At 44.2% G+C, this 27,718-nt stretch overlaps 2 protein-coding genes across 17 annotated transcripts in view; one reads left to right on the top strand and one right to left on the bottom strand.

Moving 5' to 3' along the window:
* Fgfr1 (fibroblast growth factor receptor 1) overlaps positions 1–5,543 on the top strand; it is a 55,277-nt gene extending 49,734 nt beyond the window's left edge. For 6 of the 7 annotated variants that reach the window (XM_027395333.2, XM_027395336.2, XM_027395335.2 and 3 more), the window contains 7 exons: positions 284–394; positions 813–1,003; positions 1,982–2,104; positions 2,351–2,421; positions 2,752–2,889; positions 3,180–3,285; positions 3,390–3,566. In XM_027395333.2, the coding sequence (XP_027251134.1) occupies positions 284–394; positions 813–1,003; positions 1,982–2,104; positions 2,351–2,421; positions 2,752–2,889; positions 3,180–3,285; positions 3,390–3,566 (917 nt within the window). Of the gene's footprint in view, positions 1–283; positions 395–812; positions 1,004–1,981; positions 2,105–2,350; positions 2,422–2,751; positions 2,890–3,179; positions 3,286–3,389 lie in introns of all 7 variants that reach the window. The other variant, XM_027395330.2, reaches the window with a different exon arrangement.
* Positions 5,544–8,357: 2,814 nt separating this feature from the next.
* Letm2 (leucine zipper and EF-hand containing transmembrane protein 2) lies at positions 8,358–27,492 on the bottom strand. 10 transcript variants are annotated; one of them, XM_027395342.2, is made up of 11 exons: positions 27,407–27,492; positions 26,243–26,639; positions 22,889–23,336; positions 21,661–21,804; positions 18,020–18,157; positions 17,328–17,528; positions 15,685–15,804; positions 11,349–11,462; positions 10,127–10,219; positions 9,525–9,599; positions 8,358–8,685 (listed from the first exon to the last, which is right to left on the bottom strand). In XM_027395342.2, exons 2-11 carry the CDS (start codon positions 26,287–26,289, stop codon positions 8,623–8,625), a joined length of 1,443 nt encoding a protein of 480 aa, XP_027251143.1. In that variant the 5' UTR covers positions 26,290–26,639; positions 27,407–27,492; the 3' UTR covers positions 8,358–8,622. The 10 variants fall into 10 exon arrangements, 9 of the variants coding, with proteins under 9 accessions (XP_027251143.1, XP_027251144.1, XP_027251140.1 ...); XM_027395343.2 differs by having other exon boundaries at positions 27,464–27,485; XM_027395339.2 differs by lacking the exon at positions 27,407–27,492 and adding an exon at positions 27,027–27,168.
* Positions 27,493–27,718: the final 226 nt, after the last annotated feature.

Raw genomic sequence — 27,718 nt, 5'->3', positions numbered from 1 at the left:
GCTACACTGCCTGATGACAGGAGGGGAAATCTTAACTTTGCTTCTTAATATCAACCTGGGTTCAGGTGCTCATCTTAGTCCCATAACTAGCTGGGCTTTTTTTTTCCTCATGGTCTCTCCAGCCACATTCAGTACCACATGGTAGTGGCAACTCCCGGATGGGAAGTGAAGGGAGAGAAGCAAGTCCTGGGGAAAGGGGGTCCCTTTGGGATCAGCTTCCCCCAGCCCTTAGCTGTGCTTGCCACCTCCCTCCCTCACACCACTCTCTGGTTTGTATGTGAAGCCGACGCAACAGAGAAGGACTTATCAGATCTGATCTCGGAGATGGAGATGATGAAGATGATTGGCAAGCACAAGAATATCATCAACCTGCTGGGGGCATGCACACAGGATGGTAGGTGCTCCCAGGGGAGGTCTGGGCTCCGGGCATCGGCTAGGGAACTGGCTTAGCAGGGAGTTCAATGTGTTTCTCAGGGGCTGGGCTGGCCTGACTGGCATTCTTCCAAGATTACTTCCTGACACCTAGATTCAGTGTGTGAATCGGAACAAGGATGTTACTGGATTCTACAATAGGGCTCCTACTCTCAGCGCTGCTTGGGTACTTTCTGGACTCTACTGGGAAGAATTCTTTTTCTGACTTTCTATGGGAAGAATGACTTCCCCTGTTCTCATCCGGAGGAGTCAGGAAAGGGAGTTTACACTAGGCATGGGACACGTGTGGGCTGTGACATTTGGAGGAGGGGCTTCCATTTGGTGTAGCTACACCTGCTGACCTTTTGCCTGACCTGTGGTCTCTATCTTTGTGCTTGTAGGTCCTCTTTATGTCATCGTGGAGTATGCCTCCAAAGGCAACCTTCGGGAATATCTGCAGGCCCGGAGGCCTCCTGGGCTGGAATATTGCTACAACCCCAGCCACAACCCCGAGGAACAGCTGTCCTCTAAAGATCTGGTATCCTGTGCCTATCAGGTGGCCCGGGGCATGGAGTATCTTGCCTCTAAGAAGGTATGAGGCCTGATTGCACCCTTCCCCTCAAAAGACAGGGTGGGACTGAAGCCACCTAGCGCTCCAATTTATGACTACATAGTCCATGCTGGCCTTGAGCTCATCTTGTGCCCCCATCTCTGTGGTGCCAGGATGCTGCATGCATTAATGTGCCTGGCTCCAGCTTACAACTGTTAATTCTTTAGAGCTTGGGGTGCACAAAACCAGACCCCTTGTATTTAACTAGGTTCTCCGAGAAACTGAGTTAGGAAAGCCCTTGTCACCTTGGGGCCCGATTGAATTGTTTGAAATCTACACAGCCACTTTCTGCATAGACTTAGGCAACTATTTTTAAATTTACATCTAAGGTCCCATTTGGTAAGAGAGTCTGGCCTCAAATTCATTGTACAGCACAGGCTGGCCTTAAATTTGTGATTCTCCTGCCTCAGCCTCTCAAGTGCTGGTGTTATAGGCATGTGCCACTGAACCTAGCTTTGTATTTCTTCAGATAAAAAATAGGAATACTAATTTCTATGTCCTGGAATTACTGTGAGGATAAGATGACTTGTGTCTGTGAAAGTGACTGTCACAGGTTTCAGTGTTCACTATATCTTTGCTCGAATTCCCTACCCAGTGCAGACATGCTCTGCCAGGGAGAACACGGCTCAGTACACACACTCCACAGCCTAAGTGCACGCCTAAACATTCTGTTTTGGGGTTATAATTCCAAAAGCTAGAGGTTGGGATCAAGAAGGAAGGCATACATAAAGGAGGGCTTGCTAAAGTGACTGAGAAGACTACGGCTGAAGGTGTTGGGAATTAAAGAATATCCTGGGGGGTTGTCCAGAGAGTATGGTGGGAGTGTGGGCAGAAGGCCTACGAGGTAAAGTGGTCCACCACCTACTACACAATAAGTGCTGGAGTAGAGGGGGCTAGATGGGTGTGTGTCGGAGGATGGTTCAAGGTTGTCACCGCCCCTCCCATCTTCCCTGTCTGCAGTGCATACACCGAGACCTGGCTGCTAGGAATGTCCTGGTGACAGAAGACAATGTAATGAAGATCGCAGACTTTGGCCTAGCTCGAGACATTCACCATATCGACTACTATAAAAAAACCACCAATGTAAGTAACTTGCTTGGCATCTCCCAGGTCCCACACCCCCACTAGGCTTTTGCTATACTCTCTGCTATACTCACGTGGGGTTGTGTGATCTAAGAAAAGGTGCTGTAGGATGGGCTGAAAATGTACGTGCTGTGCCCTGGGTCCCACCTATCCCTGCCCTGCTTGTCCCCTCACTGCCCTGAGCCATCATCTTTAATTCTCCCATGAGCTGTCTATGTCATTTCTCCCCCACACTGCTGCTTGCAGGGCCGGCTGCCTGTGAAGTGGATGGCACCCGAGGCCTTGTTTGACCGGATCTACACCCACCAGAGTGACGTGTGAGTTTGAAATACACAATTACCCGGGATATGCTGGGGAAAGAATACTAGCAGTCTTGCATCTCTAGACTGCTGAGAATTTCTTTCCATCATTGGGTGGGGAAGGGCAATGTCTTGTCCCGTGAACATGTTTCAGCCTTTTTTTTGCATTGCCCCTTGCTGCCCCCTTGTCTCCTGTGCCCTGTCTCCTGAACTTAAGGGCTGTGCTGGGGGTGGAGAGGTTCAAGATGAGCACCTGCCCTGCTGACTTCTCAAGAGGACATAGAAAAGAAACCCTAGGGCAGCCTGGCCCTGTGCCGTAAGTCACAGTGGCACCATGTTCTCCTGTAGGTGGTCTTTTGGGGTGCTCTTGTGGGAGATCTTCACTCTGGGTGGCTCCCCATACCCTGGTGTGCCTGTGGAAGAGCTCTTCAAGCTGCTGAAGGAGGGTCATCGGATGGACAAGCCCACTAACTGTACCAATGAGCTGTAAGCATGAATTGGGGGAAAGACTGTGGGGGAAGGCCTGCTGGTAGTTGGCACCATTGAATCCACCGCTGGCAAGCTGGGTCATATGTTGAGGAAATCAGGAAGGGCTCCTTAGGTGGCGGCTCATGGGAGGTTCTTGAAGTCCTCGGGCTCTGAAGGAAGTGGGAGCATGGAGGGCAGATAATGAAACTGTGTGTTTGGAGGGAGCAGCCTCCCGAGTCATGCCGCCCCTGCCCTCTGGCCCAGCTCTGCTGTTGCCTTCCATCTTTGACCTCACTGTCCTGCTTCAGGTACATGATGATGCGGGACTGCTGGCACGCAGTACCCTCTCAGAGGCCCACTTTCAAGCAGCTGGTGGAAGACCTGGACCGCATTGTGGCCTTGACCTCCAACCAGGTAGAGCTACTCTGGGCTGAAACTTGAGCGGTCATCACATAGGCACTAAGGGGACCCTGCCATAAGAAGGTTTGTGTGCCATCTATCCTTTCCTTCTGTCACAGGAATATCTGGACCTGTCGATGCCTCTGGACCAGTACTCTCCCAGCTTTCCCGACACACGGAGCTCTACCTGCTCTTCAGGGGAGGACTCTGTCTTCTCTCATGAGCCGTTGCCTGAGGAACCCTGTCTGCCCCGACACCCGACCCAGCTTGCCAATGGTGGACTCAAAAGACGCTGACTTCCCCGGCCTTTCCCCAATTTCGTCGTCACCTGTGCCCCTCACCCGTAATTCCCTGCGGGACACACTGCCTTTCCCCTTCTCCTTTGCTGCTGGCAAGAGCCAGTGTGTACCTGAGGCCTTCCTGTGAGGCCTACCCCATCGTCACTCCCCACCCCGCCCCAGATCCCTCTTCCTCTTCTCAACCGGCCATGTGAGAAGGGAGTCAAGAGGCAGGTACTTGCTGGTAGCCACTTCCTCCTTCCCAGGTGTTGGACCAAGACCCATCCTGCTGCCTGGTACTCCTTGGAGGCCTGGGGAGTAGAAGCAAGTGGAACAGGTGTGCAAGCAAGAGCTCTCTGGAGTGTTCTGGTTGACTCATTGGCCTCCTGTGTTCTGGTGGCAGCAGCCTTGTGGCTACTGAAGCAATGGGGTTTGTTTCTGTTCGGGCCTTAACTGAAGGCAGTCTCTGCTTCAGATGGGGGGTATCAGTGGCTTCTTAATTCCAATACTAATTTGCTTTGCTGACCAAATACCTGGTACCAGAAGAGAGTGAGGCAGAGATCGGGGGCAGCGATGTGGCCCTGGGGCTGAGCCCTAGACTCGGGGCTCTGTACATAGCTATGAAGAAAACACAAAGTGTATAAATCTGAGTATATATTTACATGTCTTTTTAAAAGGGCCGTTACTAGAGATTTACCCGTTGGGTGAGATGCTCCTGGTGGCTGGGAGGCATCCATTGCTATATATTAAAAACAAAAACAAAAACAAAAAAAAAAAAAGGAAAATGTTTTTTAAAAGGTCATATATTTTTTGCTACTTTTGCTGTTTTATTTTTTTAAATTATGTTTTAGACCTATTTTCAGTTTAGGTCCCTCAATAAAAATTGCTGCTGCTTCATTTTTATCCTGGGCGTGTGAAAAGGGAGCAGATGTCCCCTGCAAAAGAGGGAGACAGGGACTAAGGGGCCATGAGCTGTTGGCACTGTGTGATTTCTATATTTCCCTGACCTCCCAGACCCTTCTATCTCTGATGATTTGGGAAAGACAGGGAAAGAAGACCAAAGTAACGGAGGGCAGAGAACCAAGACTAAGAGCTTGTTCCCTCTGATCATAGATTGTTTCCTCAGAGGAGATGAGACTAGCCAACGGTAGAACAAACCATACAGAGACTCAAAGCCCAAACCCTGTGTGGGTGCGCCTTTGCATCTATGAGAGATGCAAAGCTAGTCTTGTCTTAACCAACCTACTCTCCATTTCCTTTCCCATTCCTATCCTGCCCTTCCTGAGTCCTGTTACCAGGTTGCATTTGTTGTGACTATCCCTGATCTTGGTTTGTAGTTTTTCCTGTACAAACTCCACCCACCCCTCAGGAAAGGAAAAACAATCTTCTTTGGTTTGGGTCTGCTTGGAGACTTACTCCTGCCACCTGCTGGTGGTTATTGTCCTCTTCAGGAGGCACCTTATCATCTTACTCAGACCAGCGCCGCTCTATTCTTAGTGCTTACTGCTGGGTCACTGGGGAATACAAGACAATTCAATATGGCCTCATCCTGCAGGGGTTAGGGCTGCCTCTTTAAATACATTCTGAACGGGGTGTTTTTGGTGGCTGTGGTTTTGGTCATCATCATAGAGTTGTTATCATTGTTTCCCTCTGTAAACCTGTAACTATCAAAGTATTACAAGTGTTTTCTTGTGCTGAAAGGTATAATTCGGCGAAGAGGACCAGGGAATGAATTTTAGCTCAGAATCATCTGCTTAGAGACCATATCATAGTGTCGTTTTCCTTGTTAAAACAGTGACCATAATTTCTGCCTCAGCGCTGCTTGACTCAATGCTGTGTGGATGGATGGGAGGAGAATCTACGGAGTGCTTTGTATGACTCAAGGAAAGGTGCTAGGGTATATAAGGCACTGAAGTCCTTGCTGTTGCTATTCAAATTGCCCACAAATATCCCCTGAGGCAGGGATGGCTATCAAATAAAACATAGTGAAATTGACCTGAAAGAAAATGAAATGGCTATTTTACTTAGGTGACCAGATTGAGTCTCTTGGGAAAGGGAATCCAGCTTATATAATGAAGATGTGCTGTCAAAGTACTGCATCTGTCTGGTTTCCTGGGGGTTAAAATATGGCCAAGGCATCAATCAATACTGCCTTTCAATCCTTTCTAATTGCCAGAGGCTAGAGATCATCAGTCCCTTGGCTCTGTTAATGTAATATATTGATTTCAGGTAAGTAAGATTGAGCATAGATGAAGTAAGAAATGTGCCTTAATGGTAATGAAGTCTGTCTATCAGCTGCCACCGGGTGGAGCCAGCAACCTAAAATCCCCCCACCATATTAGGTAGTGGGCCACTTTGCTCTGAAGTAACAGACCTACCTTCCATTTGGAATCCTTGGCCTGGATTTAGTATTCTAAAACTCTGGACGTGACCAATATGGCTTGTGCAGAATTAGACCTGTTACAAGTGCTGGGTGATACTATTAAATAAAATGCCACCAACAACTATTATGGCAGACTCCTGTGTAAGGTGTGAGCTGTGTCTAGTGTCACTCCAGGTGCATGTTAGAGGTGGCCTAAATTGTACCCTGTGAGATTATTAGTAGCTGGTGGAGCCAAGACACCTACATCTGCAGGGAAGAAGAGAACGGGGGGGGGGGGGACGGACGGACGGACGGACTTGGAAGCAACATGGCTCGGCCTTCCAGCCCCTTAACTGGTAGAAACCAAGAAGGGAGAAGACCAGCAAGAACCCTGAGGTTGGCTGGACCTGGTCATACATGCCTTTAATCCCAGCACTCAGAAAGCAGAGGCAAGCAAATCTGAGTTCAAGGCCAGCCTAGTCTACATTGTGAGTTCAAGGCCTGCTAAAGATGCACAGGGAGACCCTGTCTAAAAGAAAATTAAACAAGAACACTGAAGTTATGAAGGGTTCCAGAACCAGTTCCCTCACTGGACAATGTCCAGAATCATCTTTGCTGTACTGCCTCCCAGATGCGTGCAGTACATGCATCTAGTAAAAGTAGTGCGTTTAGTGGCCAAGCTGCCAGTCATAGGTTCCAGTGGTGTGCTGCAGCTGGTATGTGCTTCTTTGCAGTGAAGTCATCCTTTTTAGGGTACATTTCCATCCTTGGGATCTGCAGCTGTGGTTACTGATCATTGGCTAATGCACTACTAGTGAGGTTGCAGTCTGGGGTTATGGCCAAGTATCCTAAATGTTGAAAATGGAAGCATTGATATCATCTATAAAGATGGGTAGAGAAAGGTATCAAGTATCTCTCTAGCCTAGAAGTTAGCAAAAACAAGTAAAGCTACTACTAGTTCAAGGCCAGTTTGGACTAATGAAACACACAAATTCCCAGCCATGGTGGCACATGCTTTTAATCCTATCACTTGGGAGGCAGAGGCAGATTAATCTCTGCTATCAAGGCTGGCCTGGGCTACAGAGAGAGTTCCAGGACAGCTAGGGCTATGCAGAGAAACCTTGTCTTGAAAAACCAGAACAACCCACAAATGAAACAAATTAACAAGAGAGCAGACCTGGTGACACATGCCTTTAATACCAGAACTCAAGAGGGCAGCTGATGATGATCTCTGTAAATTCAAGGCCAGCCTGGTCTACAGAGCAAGTGCCAGGATAGGCTCCAAAGCTGGTATGTGCTTCTTTGCAGTGAAGTCATCCTTTTTAGGGTGCATTTCCATCCATCAGGAGATCCGCCTGCCTCTGCCTCCTGAGTGCTGGGATTAAAGGTGTGTGCCAACAACACCCAGCCTTTTTTTGTTTTTGTTTTTTGTTTTTTCAAGATAGGATCTTAGTAGATCTGGCTGTCCTAGAACTCACTCTGTTGATCAAGAGATCACAGAGATCCACCTGCCTCTGCTTCCTGAGTGCTGGGATTAAAAGTGTGTGCCACTACTGCCTGGCTAGCTAATCTCATTTTAAGATTTTTATGAGTCTTAATTGCATGTATGTATGTGCATCACATGCATGACTGGTACCTGTGGAATTCAGAAGAGAGTGTTGTGTCCTATGGAACTGGAGTTAGAAATGGTTGTGAGTCACCATGAAGGTGCTGGGAATGGAGCCCTGATCCTTTGTAAGATCAAATGGTCTTAACCACTGAACAATGGCTCCAGCATCACTAATCTGTTTTGACTTCTTTCCTTCAAGATGCTTTGCCTTCCTGGGAAGTATATCCAACCTGGTCCCCAGGTACTTATGGCACTGTTCCACTGAGGAATCACTCTGCAAAGGTGGGTCAGGTACTCTTTTTTTTTTTTAATTTATTCATTTATTATGTATACAACATTCTGCTTCCATGTATATCTGGACACCAGAAGAGGGCACCAGATCTCATAACGGATGGTTGTGAGCCACCATGTGGTTGCTGGGAATTGAACTCAGGACCTCTGGAAGAGCAGTCAGTGCTCTTAACCTCTGAGCCATCTCTCCAGCCATAAGTCAGGTACTCTTAAAAGTGGTTTTGGCAACCTCCATGTTCTGACTAGCGATTCCACACCACAGGAGGCAGAGGTAACCAAGGTGCCAAGAGGAAATACATTTCCTCTTAAAAGATCTGAACCACCTGGTCTGTAATCGTCCCAGGTACTTGGGAGATGGCAGGGTCGGGGGAGGGAGGCCAAAAATTCAAGGCTAGCCTGGGCGATTTGACCTTACCTCAAAATTTACAAAAGGAGAAGGGCAAAGGATATATAGCCCACTGATGGAGTAGTTGCCTAGAAACCACAGGGCCCTCTGAATTCACTCCCCGGTGCTATCCCCCTCCAAATGCACACAAACAGAAAACCATTCAAAAACAACATGGGAGTGGACTTTACTCAAAGTTTAGTAGGATGACACATTATACAGTAGAAATAGACCACACAATTAAGCTTCTCTACATGGCCTGAACTTGGTGTCAGTGCTTACACATCTGGAATGGTCACGAGGCCTCCAACGACTTAATGGCTGATCCTTTATCTCAAGCCAGACAGTGTTAGCTAGAATTCCTTCATGGATGCCACTGCTGAGGGGACAATGACTGCAGAGAGTGAGCTCCATCTTCAAGGGGTCCTTAGGCTCCTTTTGAATTAGCCTTGCTGTTCTGTAAGGTCTTCTGGGATTCGGCCTGGATAATCTAGGTACAAAACAGGACTTTAACCAGTTTAAGTTCTTCAGGCATCCCCTTTTACCTTCTTGTCCAAATTAATGGCCACAAGCCAGGCTCAATATGTGTGTCATGCCTGTAATCCCTGCCTGACTGTAAGCCTAGCCCCCAGGCAGGCACCTTTGGAGAACTGGCCCGAATTCCAGGAAAGCCTCAACTAGAGTGAGCTTCCTCCACCCATCCCCTTCCCCAAAGAAGAGCAGCTAGACGGTGGCCATGAAGTCACATATGCCAATTGCTTTGGTGATAAAGGTGAAGACACAGCAAGCATGAGCCTTGGGATTGTCTTCTGAATGCCTATCCAGCTACAGGTTCACAGACTACCCTACAGTGGACCTGCCATACACATAGTTCATCTTCCTCCCCACTGCCCCTCCACTGAGTGACCTTCCTACTGTTCACTTGTGTCAGGCTTTGCCCTCCCCCAGATTCTGTCACCCAAATGGCACAGAAATTTCTTATTTGCATGCATTTTTCTAAAATTTTAATTGCTTTCCTGCTAGTATTTCCTGACATTAGAAGCTTGTGGAAACTATTTGCATTCAGCACATAAAAAAATAAGGATCTGCCTATACTATAATTAACTTCTAGACTTTACATGCTTAGGTTTGCTCTGCCATTGCATTGGTGGAGGTTGTTTGTTTGTTTTTCTCTACTTTTGGATAGCAGGTAAAAAGAGAGCAATTATGAGATGACTAGAGTCCAGCCTACTGCTTCCTGTTTGGCTGACAGGAAGAACTGTGGTGTTTTGTGGTGCCCTTATAGATAACTGGGAAGGGGGGAGAGAGTTGTCTCTGTGGACTACTTACTGCTTCTTTGGAGATGATTGCTGGTGGTGTTATGACTGAGGATGGTACTGGGGGTAGTTTTGTAAGTTCTTCATCCTTAAATATCACAACTGAGAGATTAGTGATTTAATACAGCACACACGAGGATCTACCATGAATACCAGGAACCCTTAAATACTTTTTATTATGTAGCGTTTGAAAGGCAAAAAGTCTGAAAATTGCATGTCATTAAAATGTTGATTTTAAAAAAATTATTTTTGGCAGTGCTAGGGATGGAAGAAGTGATTTCCCATGATCCCCACAAGCCCTTTACCAGTGAGCTACACACCTAGTCCCGTATGTTGAATTTTTTTAGAAACATATTAAACACCATAATAGATGTTTTTTTTATTAGCAAGTAGTACTGTATCAAATACGATGACTTATGTTTCATTAGGAGGATTGAAAATGCAGACACTTGGTTGCCTGTGAATGCTTGTCGTCTCAGCACTTGGAAGGCTGAAGCAAAGGGTCCAGAGTTTGACTCCAGCCTGAGCTATAGTCAGACCTTGTCTAGAGGATAAGAAAATTAACACTGGAAAAAAAAATTAATCAGCTTGATCATGTAGAAAGAGAGAGCTAACCTTAGTTCCCTTTAGTTGAGGTGCAGGATCTACAACATTCTCTTGTGACTCAGGGGGCATAGATGACGCAGAGACAAGGTTTGTCTTTGGAACCTGGAGAAACGTGACATCATTGTAAACATCCTCTGACTCTGTGCATGTGAGCATGCGTGTGTGTGTGTGTGTGTGTGTGTGTGTGTGTGTGTGTGTGTGTGTGTGTGTCAAAGACAGACAAGATCTCACCGTGTAGATCTAGCTGACCTAGAACTCACCTCTGCTGGGATTAAACTCACAGAGATTCCTCTGCCTTTGTCTCCCAGTGCTGGGATTAAAGGTGTGCACTACCATGCCTGGTAGACTAAGCCTTACTTCTTTTTTTTCAGTTCAAACTCATTTCCCTTTATTAGACTAAGCCTTCCTTGAGTTACACTGAATATGCTCCCTCAATAGCAAGTTATTATTTGAATTTTGAGCACCCTATATACAAAAGTTGCATACTATTTAGATTTTAGGACTTAAAATACTTAGTTCTAGGCTAGCCAGGTGTACATAGTAAGACCTTGTTTTAAAAAAATGAAAAAGTAGTGGTGGCGCATGCCTTTAATCCCAGTACTCAGGAGGCAGAGGCAGGCAGATCTCTGTGAGTTCGAGGACAGCCTGGTCTACAAAGTGAGCTCCAGGATAATTACGGCTTCACAGTGACATGCAAACCAAAATAAACAAAACCCCCAAACCACAAAACAAGTTGGCAATTATGGCATTGCTCCCAGTCATTTAATTAATTAACTGGTTAATTAATTAATAAAGTTACCAGGTTAGTGGTGGTGCATACCTCTAATCCTAGCACTCTGGGGGCAGAGGTAGGCAGATCTGAGTTAGAGGTCAGCCTGGTCTACAGAGCAAGTTCAAAGACAGACAGGGCTACACAGAGAAACCCTGTCTTCAAAAAACAAAAAAACTACAAGTAAAAAGAGGTTAATGAGTTGAATGGAGACAAAAAGTTAACGTTCTAAATTAGCCCTTATTGACTTGAAAATTTATAGAAAACTGAACAAATGAAATAGGAAAGCAAAGGAACCATTAGTGTCAAAGGAGAAGAGTATAGGGGTTGCTAATGAAGAATACTAGATGTTAAAGCCAGTCAACCTAAATTCCCAAAGTAGTGTCTGCTCTGACTTGAAGACATCGGTCTTGGGAGAGGTCTGTAATGATGACAATCTGGGTTCGGCATTAGTTCACTTACCTCTATACTTGGTGGTAGTTCGATGGGCTTTGGCTTCACATCTATTAGGTAGAAGGTTCGTGACAGGAGCAAAAGAGAAGGAGGGACATTCTCCTTCAGGTGGAGGTCCAGCCACTAGAGAATGGAAGATAACAAGACATGGAGTCAGAGACTGTTGTGGCTGGGGAAGACCTATGGTCTACATAGTGAGCTCCCTCCTGTGGACCTCTTCCCAAGCACACTGATAACCTGTGGCACAAGGATGAAAACACCAGCTTCCTGGCTTCTGCCCCTGGGCCAGTACCTAGCAAACACTCAACACCAGTCACTTAACCTCCTCAGCCAATTCCAGATCCAAATAGCTATGAATCTTCTCTAAGCAAAAAGTAGACAGTGTGAAAGAAAATGCTAGAAACCAGGGAATCCTGTAATCTAGACTGGGAAGGCTGAGGCAGGAAGCTGAGTTCAAGGCCAGCCTGAGCTACATGGTAACAGCCTGTCTCAAAATAATTAACAACCTATTAACCAATAAGATCAACTTTAGAATGAAGGTTTTTTTTTGTTTGTTTGGTTTGGTTTGGTTTTTTGTTTGTTTTTTTGAGACAGAGTTTCTCTGTAGCTTTGGAGGCTGTCCTGGAACTAGCTCTTGTAGACCAGGCTGGTCTGGAACTTACAGAGATCTGCCTGCCGCTGCCTCCCAAGTGCTGGGACTAAAGGCGTGCACCACCAACGCCCGGCCTAGAATGAAGGGTTTTTTGTTTGTTTGTTTTTTAAGATTTTATTTATTTATTATGTATACAACATTCTGCTTCCATGTATATCTGCTCACTAGACGAGGGCACCAGATCTCATAATGGATGGTTGTGAGCCACCCAAGTGGTTGCTGGGAATTGAACTTAGAATCTCTGGAAGAGCAGCCAGTGCTCTTAAACTCTGAGCCATCTCTCCAGCCCTAGAATGAAGGTTTTAAGGCAGCAAACTGGCCAAGCTTTTTTTTTTTTAACCTTATTTATTTTTATTTTTAATTTCTTTTTAGCCGGGCAGTGGTGGTGCCCACCTTTAGTCCCAGCACTCGGGAGGCAGAGGCAGGCGGATCTCTGTGAGTTCGAGACCAGCCTGGTCTACAAGAAATAGTTCCAGGATAGGCTCTAAAGCCACAGAGAAACCCTGTCTTGAAAAACCAAAAGGAAAAATGTTCTTAAATTTTTTTTATGTGCATTGGTATTTTGCCATGGAACTGGAGTTACCAGATGGTTGTGGGCTGCCATGTGGGTGCTGGGAATCAAACCCAGGTCCTCTGGAAGAGCATTCAATGCTCTTAACTGCTGAGCCATCTCTCCAGCCCCCTTGTTGTTTATTTTTGCTATGTAGCTCAGGCTTCTCACTTGTGATCCTCTTGTCACAAGACTCCTAAGTGCTGGGATGACAGGCATGAGCTACTATGTCACAACTGTTTTGTGAAATCTCTACATAATGAGCGACATACACCATTTTGTACTTTGCTTTTTATGGTGTGTGTGTGTGTGTGTGTGTGTGTGTGTGTGTGTGTGTGTAATGCACAAGTGTGGGTCCAAGTGTGAAGGTCAGAGGACAATTTTTGGAAGGGATTCTGTCCTTTAGCCATTGGTTCTGGAATCTGAACTCAGGTGTCAGGTTTTTGCCAGATGAACCATCTTGCCAGCTTTATTTGTGCTTTTCTTTTTATCCCCACTGAAATAGCTTGAAATTAATTCATGTCAGTTGATGCAGTACTACCCCCTTAAATATTTGGACAGTTTCCATTATATGAAAAATGTCATATTTTATTTGATAATCCTATTAATGACCTTTGGGATAATTCTAATAATTAAAAATGGTGCTGCAAGGATGAACATGGTGGTAAACACCATCTTTTTTAAAGATTTATTATGTATACAGTGGTTTGCCTGGCATGTGTCCCTGCAGACCAGAAGAGGGCACCAGATCTCATTACAGATGGTTGTGAGCCACCGTGTGGTTGCTAGGAATTGAACTCTCTCTCTCCAGCCAGGAAGTAAACACCTTAAATCCCAGCACTCAGGAAGCAGAGGTAGGTAGACCTGGTCTATATTAGCTAGCCTACAGAACAAAATATAGGACAGGGGCAGGAGAGGTGACTCAGTGGTTAAGAGTGTGTTCTGCTCTTGCAGAGGACCTGGGTTCAGTTTCCAGCACCCACACCAGGTAGCCCACAGCTGGCTCTAACTGAAGCTCCAGGTGATCATCAGATACTATCGGCTTCCACATTTTCTGTTGTTTTTCAGGATAGGGTCTCATGTCTTCTACAACCCAGGCTGGCCTTGAACTCTTGGTGATCCTCATACTTCAGCTTCCTGAATGCTAGGATTACAGGTTATCAGCTACCAAGCCAGACAGTGTATGTGTTTTTAAATTGGAAAGATGATGCATTTTATCTTCATAGGGTTTTTACTTTCCAACTAGCAATGTGGAAGTATCCTTCTAGCCAAGCTGTAACAAAGTCTGAACTTAGCTGATCTGTGAATGTGACCATGTCTTTGCTATAAGATGGCTCACATTTATCATTTTTAATATCTTTTATTTTCTTGAGACAAGGTCTCACTCTGAAACCTATGCTGTCCTAAAACCTATTATATAGCCCAAGCTCATCTCAACTAATGGCACTCTTCCTGCCTCAGCCTGCAGTACACTGGGATTACCCTCTATAAATGTTCACCTTCCAGTTATATAGCTAGTGTAATGTGTAAGAGGAGAACTGCTACCTAACATGTTACAGTAATTTTTACACTAGTATCACTGAGGGCCCAACACAAGCTGCTCTTGGTTTTCGAGTGCACTGCTGCTGTTAGAACCTAAGTGTGCTTTCTGATGGGCAGCACAGACATCTACCAAAGCCAACACTGTATATTGGTTTGGAGCTCAAGAAGAAAAGCAGCCAAAGTGGGTTGTGTCCCTGCACAGGCTGGCAACAACGAAAGCCCTTTGTATGAGAATTTTTGCCAAGAACCTTACTTTGGTGTAGGCAAATTCCAAGTTGGCCCCAATATCTACCATATATACACACCTCCCAGTTATTCAAATGTTAGTCTAGATCCATGGTTCTCAACCCCTTTGGGGGTTGAATAACTCTTTCACAGGGGTCACCTAAGACCATGGGAAGACAAAAATATTCACATTATGATTCATAACAGTAGCAAAATTAGTTATGAAGTAACAACAAAACAATGTAATGGGGGGGTAATTTAATGGTTGGTGGGAACTGCAGTAAAGGACCACAGCATTAGGAAGGTTGAGAGCCTATGGTCTCACTGAAGGGCTTTTACAGATGGGATTGAGGTCCCAAGTCAGTCTACTCTGAGGTAAGATCCAGGGAGCTTACCTAATCACTAGACTTAGAGGCCAAAAATGGCAAGTGCAAGATTTGAAGCACATGGCAGATTTCGCCAATGGAAGAGAGGGCCAAGAGGTAAACAATACAGTTGGCTTCTTGGAGCTGAGAGTAGGCTGGCAGCCAGTGAGGAAGCAAGATGGTCTTCCTCCCTACAGCTGCAGCAAATACGGTTCAGTCGACAGAGTGAAAGAGTCTGGGAGTGGGCTATCCCCAAGACTCAGCCCACAGACTGAAGGAGTCAGAGTGGGTTACCCCAGAAACCCCAGAAAAGGATAGTCTGCACTCGTGACCTCTGGGCTGCTGTTGTGATCATTTACAATTGTGGCGGTTTGTAATAGCATAGAAGACTGTGGTTCCCTGTCACTATCTAAGGGGAAAACAAGTGAACCTCTTTAGGGTATGTTTAACTGCCCGTGGAGTAAAGCCAATTAGGTATGGCGGCTTAGCTGTTTGGACCTTAAATGTTCCTCCAAGTACCATGTTTTGAAAGCTTGCTCACCAGACTATGGTACTTCTAGAGAGTTGGAATTTTTAGGAGGTGAGACCTCATGGGAAGAAGTTAGAGCACTGAAGGGAAGGGTGGGGTCTCATTTCATAACCCAGGCTGTCCTGGATCTATGTAGGCCAGGCTGGCCTCTAACTCACAGAGGTCTGCCTGCTGCTGTCTCCCAGATGCTGGGATTAAAGGCGTGCTTGTCTTTCTTTGCTTCTTGACCACAGTAAAATGAACAAGACTTCTCTGCTATGCAATTTTGTAAGATAAACTGTGCTGTCATAGAGCCAGAGAAATGGGACAAAGCAACCACTGGCTGAAAGCTTGGAAGCTGAGAGCCAAAATAAATCTCTGCCTTCAGATGCAAGTTGTCAAGGCAATGGAAAGCTAACACAACTAGCAAAGTACACAGCACCACAGGAGGCTCCTGGGTCCAGGGAGGAAGCCTCAGTGAAGAGGTCTGGAGTGCCACTTGCCTCTGAGAGTTGCTGCGACAGTTGTTCCTCAGTGAGGCCCAATGATCTCATCCCTCGTGCCCGGCAGGCAGCCTGTAGCTCTGGCACACTCATAGCCTTCACCCCTTCTTTGGCAATTATCTGCAAGAAGTGGAAGGAACAGTATTAGATCTTTGGTTTTCAATTTTACTTAATGCCTATATTCCAGCATAATCGATAGAAACCCCAAATCTAGGGCTGGAGAAATGGCTCAGCGGTTAAGAGCACTGACTGCTCTTCCAGAGGTACTGAGTTCAATTCCCGGCAACCACATGGTGGCTCATAACCACCTTGAATGAGATCTGATACCCTCTATTGGCATGCAGGCAGAAGACTGTATACATAATAAATAAATAAAATCTTTTTAAAAAAAAAAAAAAGAAATGAAAAGAAATCCCAAATCTGATGCTTTGCCCTCTGTCCCCTACACAGATTGCTGCAAACCAGCAACTTAGGTAACAAGGATACTGCTAATGGGCAGCAATAAAAGATAATTATATTACCGCCCCCAACACTATCAGTAAAGTATTTCCTGTCTTGGTTTGGATTTTGCCTGGTTGTAACATCTACTTTTCATTTTCATTTTTAGGGCTTGTTAGAAAACAAATATCCATCCCGAAAAGCTTTCTGCTGCCATCTGTTGTGTCTCAGTGCTGTTTTCCCATCACTACCCCAGAATGGCCTGAGTTCTCTGGTCCACAAGACTCCTGATAAATAACAATTTCCGAATGTAATCCAAAACTACAGTTCTTCTGGGGCCAGTATTGTTTATACCCAAGTTCTGAAAGCAACATCCAAAATCTAAATAGGGCAATGTGCTCATGGCTTCTCTGTTTTGGGAAATCTGCTCCCCCAAGTAGAGTATTACAGAAGCTGGTTTTGATTCAGGAAACATTCTTTCCATGGTTTTAAGGAGCCTAATTAGTAGTTATACTCCAAATGGTACCGTCTACAAGATGGCTAGACCTTGGTTTTCCTTCTACCATTGTGCTCTGCCACTCTCTTTTTTACTAACTTACCCAGAAGGATATTAACTTTGGTACTAGTTCCTCTGTAGGAGAACGGAGGTGTGTGTGTGTGTGTGTGTGTGTGTGTGTGTGTGTGTGTGTGTGTGTGTGATGCAGGAGTGCTGCCAAAAAACCACTGAGCTAATATTTCCTTCCCAGCGGGTCCTAACTACTTTAGATTAGTCCCAGCTAATACATCCAGATTACTGGCTGCTTACAATGGCCTTCTCAAGAAAATAGATCCTGATATAACAAACAAATATTGAAATGAGTAGTGAAAGTTGAAGTAGTCACAGTAATGGTTTTTTTTTTCAAGATTTTATTTATTATGTATACAACATTCTGCTTCCATATATATCTGCACATCAGAAGAGGGCACCAGATCTCATAACGAATGGTTCTGAGCCACCATGTGGTTGCTGGGAATTGAACTCAGGACCTCTGGAAGAGCAGCTGGTGCTCTTAACCTCTGAGCCATCTCTCCAGCCCAGTAATGGTTTTTTAAACCATTCATTTTGCCAGAATGACTCTATAACAGACCCAACAGAGAGTAACGCATTTCACAAAGGTAGCCGAAGATGCCTCCCAGACCCCCTATTGCTGTGCTTAGGCTCTTACTTCGTCATCTGCTTTTATAGACTTCAGTGTCATCAGGAGCTGGAAGCGGAGCAAATTGTTTGTTCCGAAGGTCTGCAATTCCAGCAGCTTGCACAGGGCAACCAGTTGGGGCCGATCTAAGTGTTCCAGGGCTAACTGATCCTCGAAGAGTTTGGAGAAGCCAACTATCTCCTTAGTGCTGGGCCTGTGGCCTGTTTGGACCTAGGCAATGGGACAAAGACAATTACAAGGTGTTTCCTACTTACCATAAACCTCCTAATAGACTCCTTGTGAGAGATATCAAAGCAGTTAGAGACTACGCGCTGCATGGGAATGGATCCTGTGGTTCACTGGAAATAAAAAGTCTAGTGTGGAACTGTAGCTCAGTAGGAGACTGGTTCAATGCCTAATCCAACACCCTCTACCCCACCTCCCCTAAAAAAAAAAAAAAAAAAAAAAAATCTTTCTAGGATCAAATGTAGTCACTAGAAAAACCAGGAGTATTTCTAAAGTTTGTACTGATCTTTCTTTCCAAGACAATCACGTTAAGGTAGCTTTTGTTGTTGTTTTTGCAAACTACTCTAAATGTTTAAAGTGTTGTAAATTTATAATTTAGATATGTGGCATTTCTAAGATTATGAGCAATCTGGATGATCCATGATGGCATGCTTCTTCTGGAACTCCAGCCCACTGGCCTAGTGTACGCCCGACACCTGTTTCACATAGGAGGAGAGCTGTGAGGAGGCGTCTCCCAGCTTGGCTAGGTTTCTCCTCGCCATTTCTGTCATTGTCTCTTGAAGGAATTTTGCTATTTCCAATTTAGCAGCCATCTTCTTTTTCTGTTTTTCTTCCTTAATAGAAGAGGAAAAAGTTAATCACAACTGCAGGCTGGTAATGACGAGAGATACACTTTGCCTCTGCGCATCCCCACCACGCGTAATACACTAGCACTATCGGCAGGCCTGGTTAAATATGTTTGTAAGGACCAGACAGCTGTAAAGGGGCGTCTACTTAACTTGTCTCCTTAATCTTGCATTTGTTTCTCATTAACGCAATGATGATAAACCTCAGTGAAAGCCTTCGTTATTAGATGAGTCTCTACCTCCTAACCTCATCTAGGCTGCTACTTAAGCAAAACTCTGGTAGATAGCCCCAGATTTTGCTCTATAAAGAAACTAACTCTAAGCTAATCAACTTTACAGTTTAAATAGAAAATATATAATTATAGTGCGTTATGTGCTGTAAAAGATTTGAAAAAAAACACTATACAGAAGAGAATTAAATATACATTCTTTTTGTTGTTGTAGTTTGAGACAGGGTCTCTCTCTTTATATGCCTGGCTGTCCTGGAACTTACTATGTAGACCAGGCTGGCCTCAGACTTATAAAGATCCACCTGCCTCTGCCACCTGAGTGCTGAAATTAAAGGTGTGAGCCACCATGCCTGACTTACTGTACATTCTTAAGACAGCTGACTAGTAGTTGTAAATCTATGTTCATCATCAGAAATGCAATGGTAGAATTTTTGAAATAACTGTGCTCAAAATGCTGGGCACAGGGCACGCAGAAGTGGATATAGTTAAGTCACTTATTCAAGAACATTTTCAGCTGGGCAATGGTGGCATGTACCTTTAGTCCCAGCACTTGGGAGGCAGAGACAGGTGGATCTCTGTAAGTTTGAGGCTAGTCTGGTCTACATAGTGAGTTCCAGGACAGGCTCCAAAGCTACAGAGAAACCCTGTCTTGAAAAACCACCACCACCAACAACAAAAAAGAACACTTTCATTAGAATTTTGTGGGTTGTTTCTAGATCCTGATTATTTTAAATGCAAGTAAATTAAGGCCTGCAATTCTAGCAGCTTGCAAAGGGCATCCAGCTAGAGTTTAAGTAAATTAAACCATCTTTAGGCAGTTAAATATTATAGTTTGATTTTCCACTTTAATCTCAAACTAAGATCTAAGGGTATAGCTCGGTGGTAGAGGGCTTGCCAAGCATGCACAAAGGGCCCTGGATTCTATTCCTAACATCACTAAAAGGAAAAAAAAAAAAAAAAAAAAAAAAGAAGGAGCCAAATGTGGTGGCTCACACCTTAATTCTGGTACTCATGAGGCAGAGGCAGGTGGATCTCTGTGAATTACAGGACAGCCTGGTCTACATAGTGAGCTACAGGACAGTCAGCATTACATACCAAAATCAAACAAAAAATAAAAAAAATTTAGTAGAGATATAACATTCAATAAATAGTAGTAGAAAAGCTAGATATTTACATATAAAAATCCTGATATTGATCTTACAAACTTTCATAAAGACAAACTGGGTTGTATCCACAATATACAAAATACAAAACTATAAAAATCCTAGAAAAATTTAACTTGGGGCTGATGAATTGGCTCAGAAGTTAAAAGCACTGACTTCCAGAGGACCCTGGTTCAGTTCCTAGCACCTACTTTACCCTCTGTAACTCCCGTTTCAGGAGGTCCAATGCCCTCTTCTGGCCTCCTCAGGTACTAGGCATGCATGTGATACACATGCAGATCAAACACCCATATACATAAAATCTAAGTGACCTTGAGTTTGTTAGCCAGCTTTCAGCTGTAACTCAGAAGGCATGGTCATTTCAAGTGTTTGTGCTATGAAAAGATGAACCACAAGTATGGGGTGTAGCTTAATGAATCCTTTGTCTATCACTGGCAAAGACTGGGAGAAAATATTTACAAAGTATATATTTGATAAAGGATTTGTATACAAATACCCAGAGAACTCAAAACAACAATAAGAAACAAAACACCCAATTACAAAGTGGACCAAAAGGGGCTTTGGAGATGGCTCAGAGGGTACAGTGCTTGCTTACACAGGCATGGGGACCAGACTTGCACCTGCCTGTAGTCCTACTCTGTGCAATACAGGACCAAACTGGCTAGCTACACTAGCCAAATCAATGAGCTGTGGGCTGAAGTGAAAGACTGTCTCAATACACAAAGTGGAGAGCTGTTATCTATATCTGTCTGTCTATATCAGAACTCTATATGAGGTATACACGCTTGCATACACATGCCTGGCCATCCACATGCATGTACACTATACACATATTTACACACACCACACACACACACACACACACACACACACACACACACACACACACACACACACACACGGTGGGCAAAATAAACATATATCCCTTCAAAGAAGTCACAGAAATGCCAAAGAAGCTAAACCACTACACACCTATTAGAATGGTTAAAATCCAAAGTACAATATCAGATGCTGGGGAAGACAGAGAACAGCATTCTTGGATGGAATGCAGAATACATGGCTGCTCTGGAAAACAGTTTTAGCAATTTTTACAATGCTAGCTACAGCCTTACTATGTGCAATCACAATTGCTCAAGTTAAAAACCCTGATCACAAATATTCATAACATTTTTATTTATTATGCCTGCCCAAATTAGAAGCAATCAATTTCCAAAAAGGTGTACAGATTTTAAAAACACTAGTATATTCATAAATAGAATTATTAAAATCGTATCTTTTCATGGAAGAGCTTCAGGTTTTTGTTTTTGTTTGTTTCTTGAGACAGGGTTTCTCTGTGTAACAGTCTGGCTATCCTGGAACTCAATTTGTAGACCAGGTTGGCCTTAAACTCACCTAGATCCACCTGCCTCTGCCTCCCAAGAGCTGGGATTAAAGGTGTGATCCACCATTGCCCAGCAGTATTCATGTTTTTATGTACTGGATCTCTGGAAATGGAGTTACAGGTGGTTGTGGGCCACCACATGGGTGCTGGGAACTGAAACAGGTTTCTCTGCCAAGAGCAGAAAGTGCTCTTAACCACTGAGCCATCTCTCTAGTTCCTCGTGGAAGAACTGTAAATGCTTATTGCTAAGTGGAAGAATCCAGTCTGAAAAGGCTGCACAGTGTGTGATTCAAATTACATGGCATTCTGGAAAAGGCAAAACTACAGAATGAAAATGTCTATAGTTGCCAGACTGAAAGAGAAACAGTATGTACAAACAGGTAGATGGCATGTGAGTTCCAGAAAAGTGAAACTCTTCCATGTGACACTGTGATGGTGGACAGGACAGTGCTACACAGCTGACAGAATGGTACACCACAAGGAGTGAGCCCCAATGTCAAGCACGGCTTTTCATTACTAACAGTGTATAACATATTAACATTGGTTATTCAGTTGTTACAGGCACCACACCGATGCAAATTCCTACTGATGGGAAATGGGTGGGGTATGAGTGGTATATGGCAAGTCTATACTTTCTGCCCAATTTTCCTGTAAACCTACAAAACTAAAACTAGTCTATTAATTTTTGTAAAAAAAAAGTTTTAAAGACCTATATACCTTTTTGGATTCACTTTCAAAAGTTGATGGCAACATTTCTGGGAAGAGCTTCAGAAACAATGGTATCAAGAATTCCATAAAAGGTACAATTAGGAACACCATAAATGGAACCAATCGGAAGACATCAACACAAGTTCTCAACAGCTAAGGAGATAAATGCATAAGCAATATTATACATTCAGGACGTGCCCCAAACAAATAAGAACCACCACCCGAACACAGCCTGCCTTGGTACTCAAACTGTCTCAAAAACTCAGGTTTTCTACAGCTGAAACGCAAGGTCTTCTCTTCAATGTAGCCCTGAAGTAGCATTTATGGGCTATCCTCAAGGAAATCTATGATAATCGATACACATTAGTGGCACCTCTTAAGGGTCCACATTTTAATAACACAGTATTAGTTAAAATTAATTTTTCCTTTTTGAGAGGAGGGGTTTATTATGTTGCCCAGGCTGATCTTGGACTCCCTCAGTACCTATGATTAACACTATGTTGCACTGCACTTGGTTTTAGAAATGCACATATGTATTTAATATACTAACAACATTATATATTGGGTTAGGGTTAGGTTTTGAGACATGGTTTCTCTATGTAGCCTGGAACTCACTCCATAGACCAGGCTGGCCTTGAACTCAAAAGATCCACCTGCCTCTGCCTCCAAAGTGCTGGGATTACAGGTGTGTGCTACCACTGACTGGCTTCTATTTCTAATATATAAAAATATGAAGTTTCTCAAGTCCTTGAAGAGATTAGAAATACAATTGTAGGGCTGGAGAGATGGCTCAGCAGTTAAAGAACACTTGCTGTTCTTCCAGAGGACAAGAGTTCGATTCCCAGCTTACAAGTGTCTGAAACTTCAGCTCCAGGGGATCAGATGCCTATGGCTTCTGCAGACACCTGCACTTGCATGTACACTCCCACAAGCAGACACATACTTATACATAATTTACAATAGTAAAAATAAATCTGAAGACCCTCATAGTTCTGTGGGCAGACATTCCAGCCAGTTGAAGACAAGTGCAGACTGAAACAAGTTCTCTAGTCTAGGGCTGGGAGTCCTTGCACCTTGGTTTCTCACCAGTAGTTATAATTTCCAACTTAGGGGGGAAGCACTCTGCATCAAACCCAGGGCCTCGAGAATGATAAGGAAGTTACCTAAGGATTTTTAAGGTGAAGTTTTACTTCATTTTAATTTTACATTCTCCATTTCAAATATGATTCTTGCCTACCCTTCGCCTCTCTCGTCTCGTTAGCACCTGTCCATGCAGTAGCCTCCAAACTATTCTGGCGGCAACTTTGGTGTCACTCCAAAGTAAATAGAATCCATTGTAATAATACTTGAGTTCATTCATGATTTTTTGTCCAAAAGATCGCTTTTCTTCTGTAATCTCCGTCTCAGCTCCTTTGGGAGGCAGAGGGCTCGTTGGCTTAGGCTTTTCTGGGATTTGCTCTGGCTGAGGTTTACTGGGGTGATTTTGTAGCCAACAAGTTGTGTGTAGTTTTTGTGTGAGTCTAGTTCGTAAAGGATGGACTTTATTGCCTGGTAGACTGGGATAGGAGTACTTCCTGCTTCCATAGCTTTTCATATAGGTCGTTCGTAAATGAGAATCTGGCAAGTGGAGAAATGCAAGTGATGGGGAGTGAGAGCAGGAAGGATAGACAAAATGGCTAGGCAATCTGGAAAACAAGAATAACATTCTTTCAGTGAGATGTATTATTACAAACAAAAAAGATATTTTATCTGGTTAAAACAATAAGCCTGTGCCAGGCAGTGGTGGCACACACCATTAATCCCAGCCTGGTCTACAAGAGCAAGTTCCAGGACAGCCTCCAAAGCTACAGAGAAACCCTGTCTTGAACCTCCGCCCCCCCCCAAAAAAAAACAGTAAGCCTGTAACCAACTGATGTTTATTAATGAATGAAATATAATTGTGTGTATGTGTGTACTTGTGTGCTGCTGGGTATTAACCCAGGTCCTTACACATCCTAAGAATGTGCTCTACCATTGAGCTACAACATCCCCTCCCAGACAGAAATACAACTTTGTTTCTTTTTTAAGCTGACATTTAAAATATACATATACATATACATACATATATATTTGAGGCAGGGTACTCTGTGTAGTTCTGGCTGTCCTGGAACTTCCTCTGTAGACCAAGCTGGTCTGGAATTCAGAGATCCACCTGCCTCTGCCTTCCAAGTGCCAGGATTAAAGATGAGTGCCAATAAAGACAGTTCTGGGAACTGAAGCCAAAAGTAGTTCACACATGCTACGCAACTGTTCAGCCATTGAGCTATACCTCTACCCACAAAAATATAACTTCTTAAACAGCTGAATTGTGTTCAATCATTATATTAATAAGCTAATTTTGAATGGTAATTTGCTATAACAAGTTAGGAATTCTGCAACTATTAATTTAAACATCTAGGGGCCAGTGAGACAGTTCAAGGGCATAAAGGTTAAATAAATCCTTGGGACCCAGACGATGGAAGGACAGAACTGACTTCTACAAGTTGTCCTGTGATTTCCAAAAAGGTACCAGGGGCCAGGTGGTGTTGTTGCATACTTCTAATCCCAGCACTCAGGAGGGAAAGGCAGATGGATCTATGTGTGTTTGAAGACAGCCTGGTCTACAGAACGAGTTCCAGGACAGCCAGGGCACAGAGAAACCCCGTCTTGAAAAAATAAAACAAAAGGGTACCAGGAACAGGGGTATGATCTCTCTAGTAATTAAATAACAAAAAACTTAAAACATTTTATTAGAAAAAAATCTATTCAAAAACATATTTCTGCCAACAACAGGGATGATACTTGATAGTACTGTCTCTATCTACTCTCATAAAATAGATGATTTGACTTGTGCCATTAGCTACTTTAGTGGTAACAAAGAATGTCTTAATGAAACAACTTCATAGTCCCTGTGAGGACCAACTAATTATGTAATACTGCTTTATCCATGTGTCTATGGACTCTCTCTAGGTGATGAAATACAATTCACCGAAAATTCCTCAAGGGCGTTTAAAAATAAGAATTAGAACTGAGCACCAGGCAGTGGTGGAGTATGCCTTTTATCCAAGCACTCGGGAGGCAGAGGCAGGTGGATCTCTGTGAATTCCAGGCCAGCTTGGTCTACAAAGCAAGTTCCAGGACAGCCTCCAAAGCTACACAAGGAAAGCTTATCTCAAAAAAAAAAAAAAAAAAAAGAAAGAAAAAGAAAAAGGAAACAAAGAAAAAAAAGAAAAAGGAAGAAAGAAAGAGAAAAAAATAGAATTGAGCACCCCAACCAATGATTTTTATATCCTAATACTGTAGTTAAACTAGAACATAAGATCTTAAAAATAAAATACATTAGGGGCTGGAGAGATGGCTCAGTGATTAAGAACACTAGTTGGTCTTCCTGAGTTCAATTCCCAGCAACCACATGATGGCTCACAACCTTCTGACCTGCAGGAATACATGTAGACAGAACATAATAAATAAATCTTAAAAAAATAAAAGCCGGGCGTTGGTGGAGCACGCCTTAAATCCCAGCACTCGGGAGGCAGAGGCAGGCGGATCTCTGTGAGTTCGAGACCATCCTGGTCTACAAGAGCTAGTTCCAGGATAGCCTCCAAAAGCCACAGAGAAACCCTGTCTCGAAAAACCAAAATAAATAAACAAATAAAATAAAACACATCCAAGTAAAGAAAGCTACAGGCAGCCAGCCAGTCACAGAGTAGTATACACCTTTCAACCCAGCACTCAAGAGGCAGAGGCAGGTGGATGTCTGTGAGTTCGAGGCCACCCTGGTCTACACAGTGAGTTCCAGGACAGCCAGAGTTACAAAGTGTGACCCTGTCTTGCAAAACAATATAACAAAAACAAAACAAAACAAACAAACAAAAAAGGAATAAAGAAAAGAAAGCCATTGACAAAGAGAGTTGGTTGGTTTTTGTTTTGGGCTAGAAAATGCCTTTTTCACATTCTTTAGTCAAATTTTTGAAACATATCTGTATCTACTCTTTAAATGACCAAAAGGGAAAATACACAATGAATGTGACACATGATGAGTTTTCAGTAATATTCTGAATACATAATAACTGACGAGAGCCCTTAAGACAGGGACAAGCCCTGGGCCAAGGTTGTTCATGAGTCATTTTACTGCTTTTTACATCTGAGGTCCTCATGTAATTTTCAGTAACAGAAATGCCACTCTAAAACTAGTTCATCCATCCATTTTTTTCCTCTATCACACATCTACAAAATTCCTCAGCCTTCATTCTAAAGTAGTTTCAATTTTAGTATGTTCTTACTTACTAAGGCTGTATTTAAAATTTGGCAAGGTTTTATGTACTATGCCAATCCTTTTGCTTTGTTGGTTTCCTTTTTTTTTTTTTTTTTGAGAAAGGGTCTTGGTATACAGCCCTAGCTGTCTTGGAACTCACAGAAATAAGCCTGCCTCTGCCTCCTGAGTGCTCGGACTAAAAGCATGTGTTACCATATACAGCCAGAAGCCAATCCTTTTACACACCTATTTCCCGTATAGAAATTCATATACATATTTGAATTCATATACATATCTGTGGGAAATTCCAAACCTTACCTTGTCCACAAAATAGCTAAGAATGAATTATAACTGTAGAAGGTCATATTTATTTTTTTGTTTCAACTAGCCAACAGAGACCTAGGCAAAAGAAGTAAACAATTTAGTATTTTAAAAAGGCATCAATTAAATATCAGAATTTGGTTGTTTTTTTTTAAACTAATGCAAGGGCAAAAATTTGCATATTCAAGGTTTAAAATTTCCTTCAGGCTCATTTCCAATAGTCATAGTATTTTCTTTGCTCTGGATGTGAAAACGGTACTTTTGCGATCTCAAAACACAGAAATGGGTTCTAAGAAGGTGCTCTCGAAGACGATATGGCCTCCAAAGGCTTTTTTATTTCTGGTCAATAATGTCTAATCTGCTGCGACGGTTAAAAGGAGAACGACATCTGTATCTGTAACCAGAAAATACAAGTAGAAAGTAAACATCCTGGATTCATTTTCAGTCTGTTTCCCATACTGTTTGGCCAAAGCTACAGCCAACCCCAAAGTCCAAAAGTATTCGCTCATTTCATGTGTGTCACAGCGAAGACACAACGGTACCTCCAATGGTTCAAATGCAGACGGCAACGGATACCATCTTAGTGTTACTGCACATCTCCGGAGCCCGAACTAAGCTCTGTACCTTTAACTAAAACCGTTCTCCACCCCCAGCCGCTTTCCAGCTACTGGCAGCAACTCTGCCAACTCGCAATCGCGCTGATAGGAGTTCCCCCGCTAGGTCTCCCCCATCCCATGGAAACTTCAACCACAAGGCTACCATCGCGAACCGGGTTCAGCACCTCGGAAACCAGCCCCACCGCGGTTGGCGCTCCTCCGGAGGGGGTTCCGGGCCTGCTGCAGAGGCTTCCCAGGCCCAGGCGGCGGGCAACGGGCCACTCCTAGGCAGTCGGCCCGGCGTTTCGGGGAGCCCCACGCCCAGCGATGCGGGGTTACCTCTGCACCTCGCACCGGTGCAAAAGGCGCCCTCGGCTCAAGGCCGGCGGCCTCGGAGGATGTGGGGAGGGCTGTTGTGGGTTTGGGGATTGCTGGAGTGGGGTTAGGTTCACCGAAGGGGCGAGTGTCGGCTGGGCGACAAAGTTCGGGGCCAGGTCTGAGGGTGAGGGGAGACGCGGGAGGGAGCGCGCGCCGCCTGCGGGACGATGGGACCCCCAAACCCTACCTTCCCAATTCCTCCCCGCCCCCAAGCTAGAGGGGCCGGAAGTCTCCATGCTCCCACCTCCTGCGCCTCGCCCTGTGACGTCACTCTGAGTGACGAGACTACCATCCAATGAGCTCTCAAATTCTGGGCATCGCTCGCGTCCTTCACGGTGGCGGCGCGGAAGACAGCGTAGTCCTCGTTATTGATACCGCGAAGTGACTTCTAGGTTAGAGTTAGTTTAGGGGACGTCTTGTACTCTAGGGACCAAAGCTGCGGTTTTTTAACCCCCTGCCTGCCCACATTCTGTAGTGTCTACTAATGTCTGATAGTCGC

This window comes from Cricetulus griseus (assembly GCF_003668045.3).
Source record: "Cricetulus griseus strain 17A/GY chromosome 1 unlocalized genomic scaffold, alternate assembly CriGri-PICRH-1.0 chr1_1, whole genome shotgun sequence".
NCBI classification, from domain to species: domain Eukaryota; kingdom Metazoa; phylum Chordata; class Mammalia; order Rodentia; family Cricetidae; genus Cricetulus; species Cricetulus griseus.
Note: the sequence above shows the minus strand (reverse complement) of the source record. Positions and strands in the feature narration are given on the sequence as shown.

Coding starts and splice junctions, on each gene's coding strand:
- Letm2 (XM_027395342.2), bottom strand. CDS start 26,289: ATGACCTTCTACAGTTATAATTCATTCTTAGCTATTTTGTGGACAAG. Junction 10,220..11,348: donor AACTACCACCAAGTATAGAG/GTAAGTGAACTA, acceptor ACGTTTCTCCAG/GTTCCAAAGACAAACCTTGT. Junction 8,686..9,524: donor CAATCATCTCCAAAGAAGCA/GTAAGTAGTCCA, acceptor TTTTGTACCTAG/ATTATCCAGGCCGAATCCCA.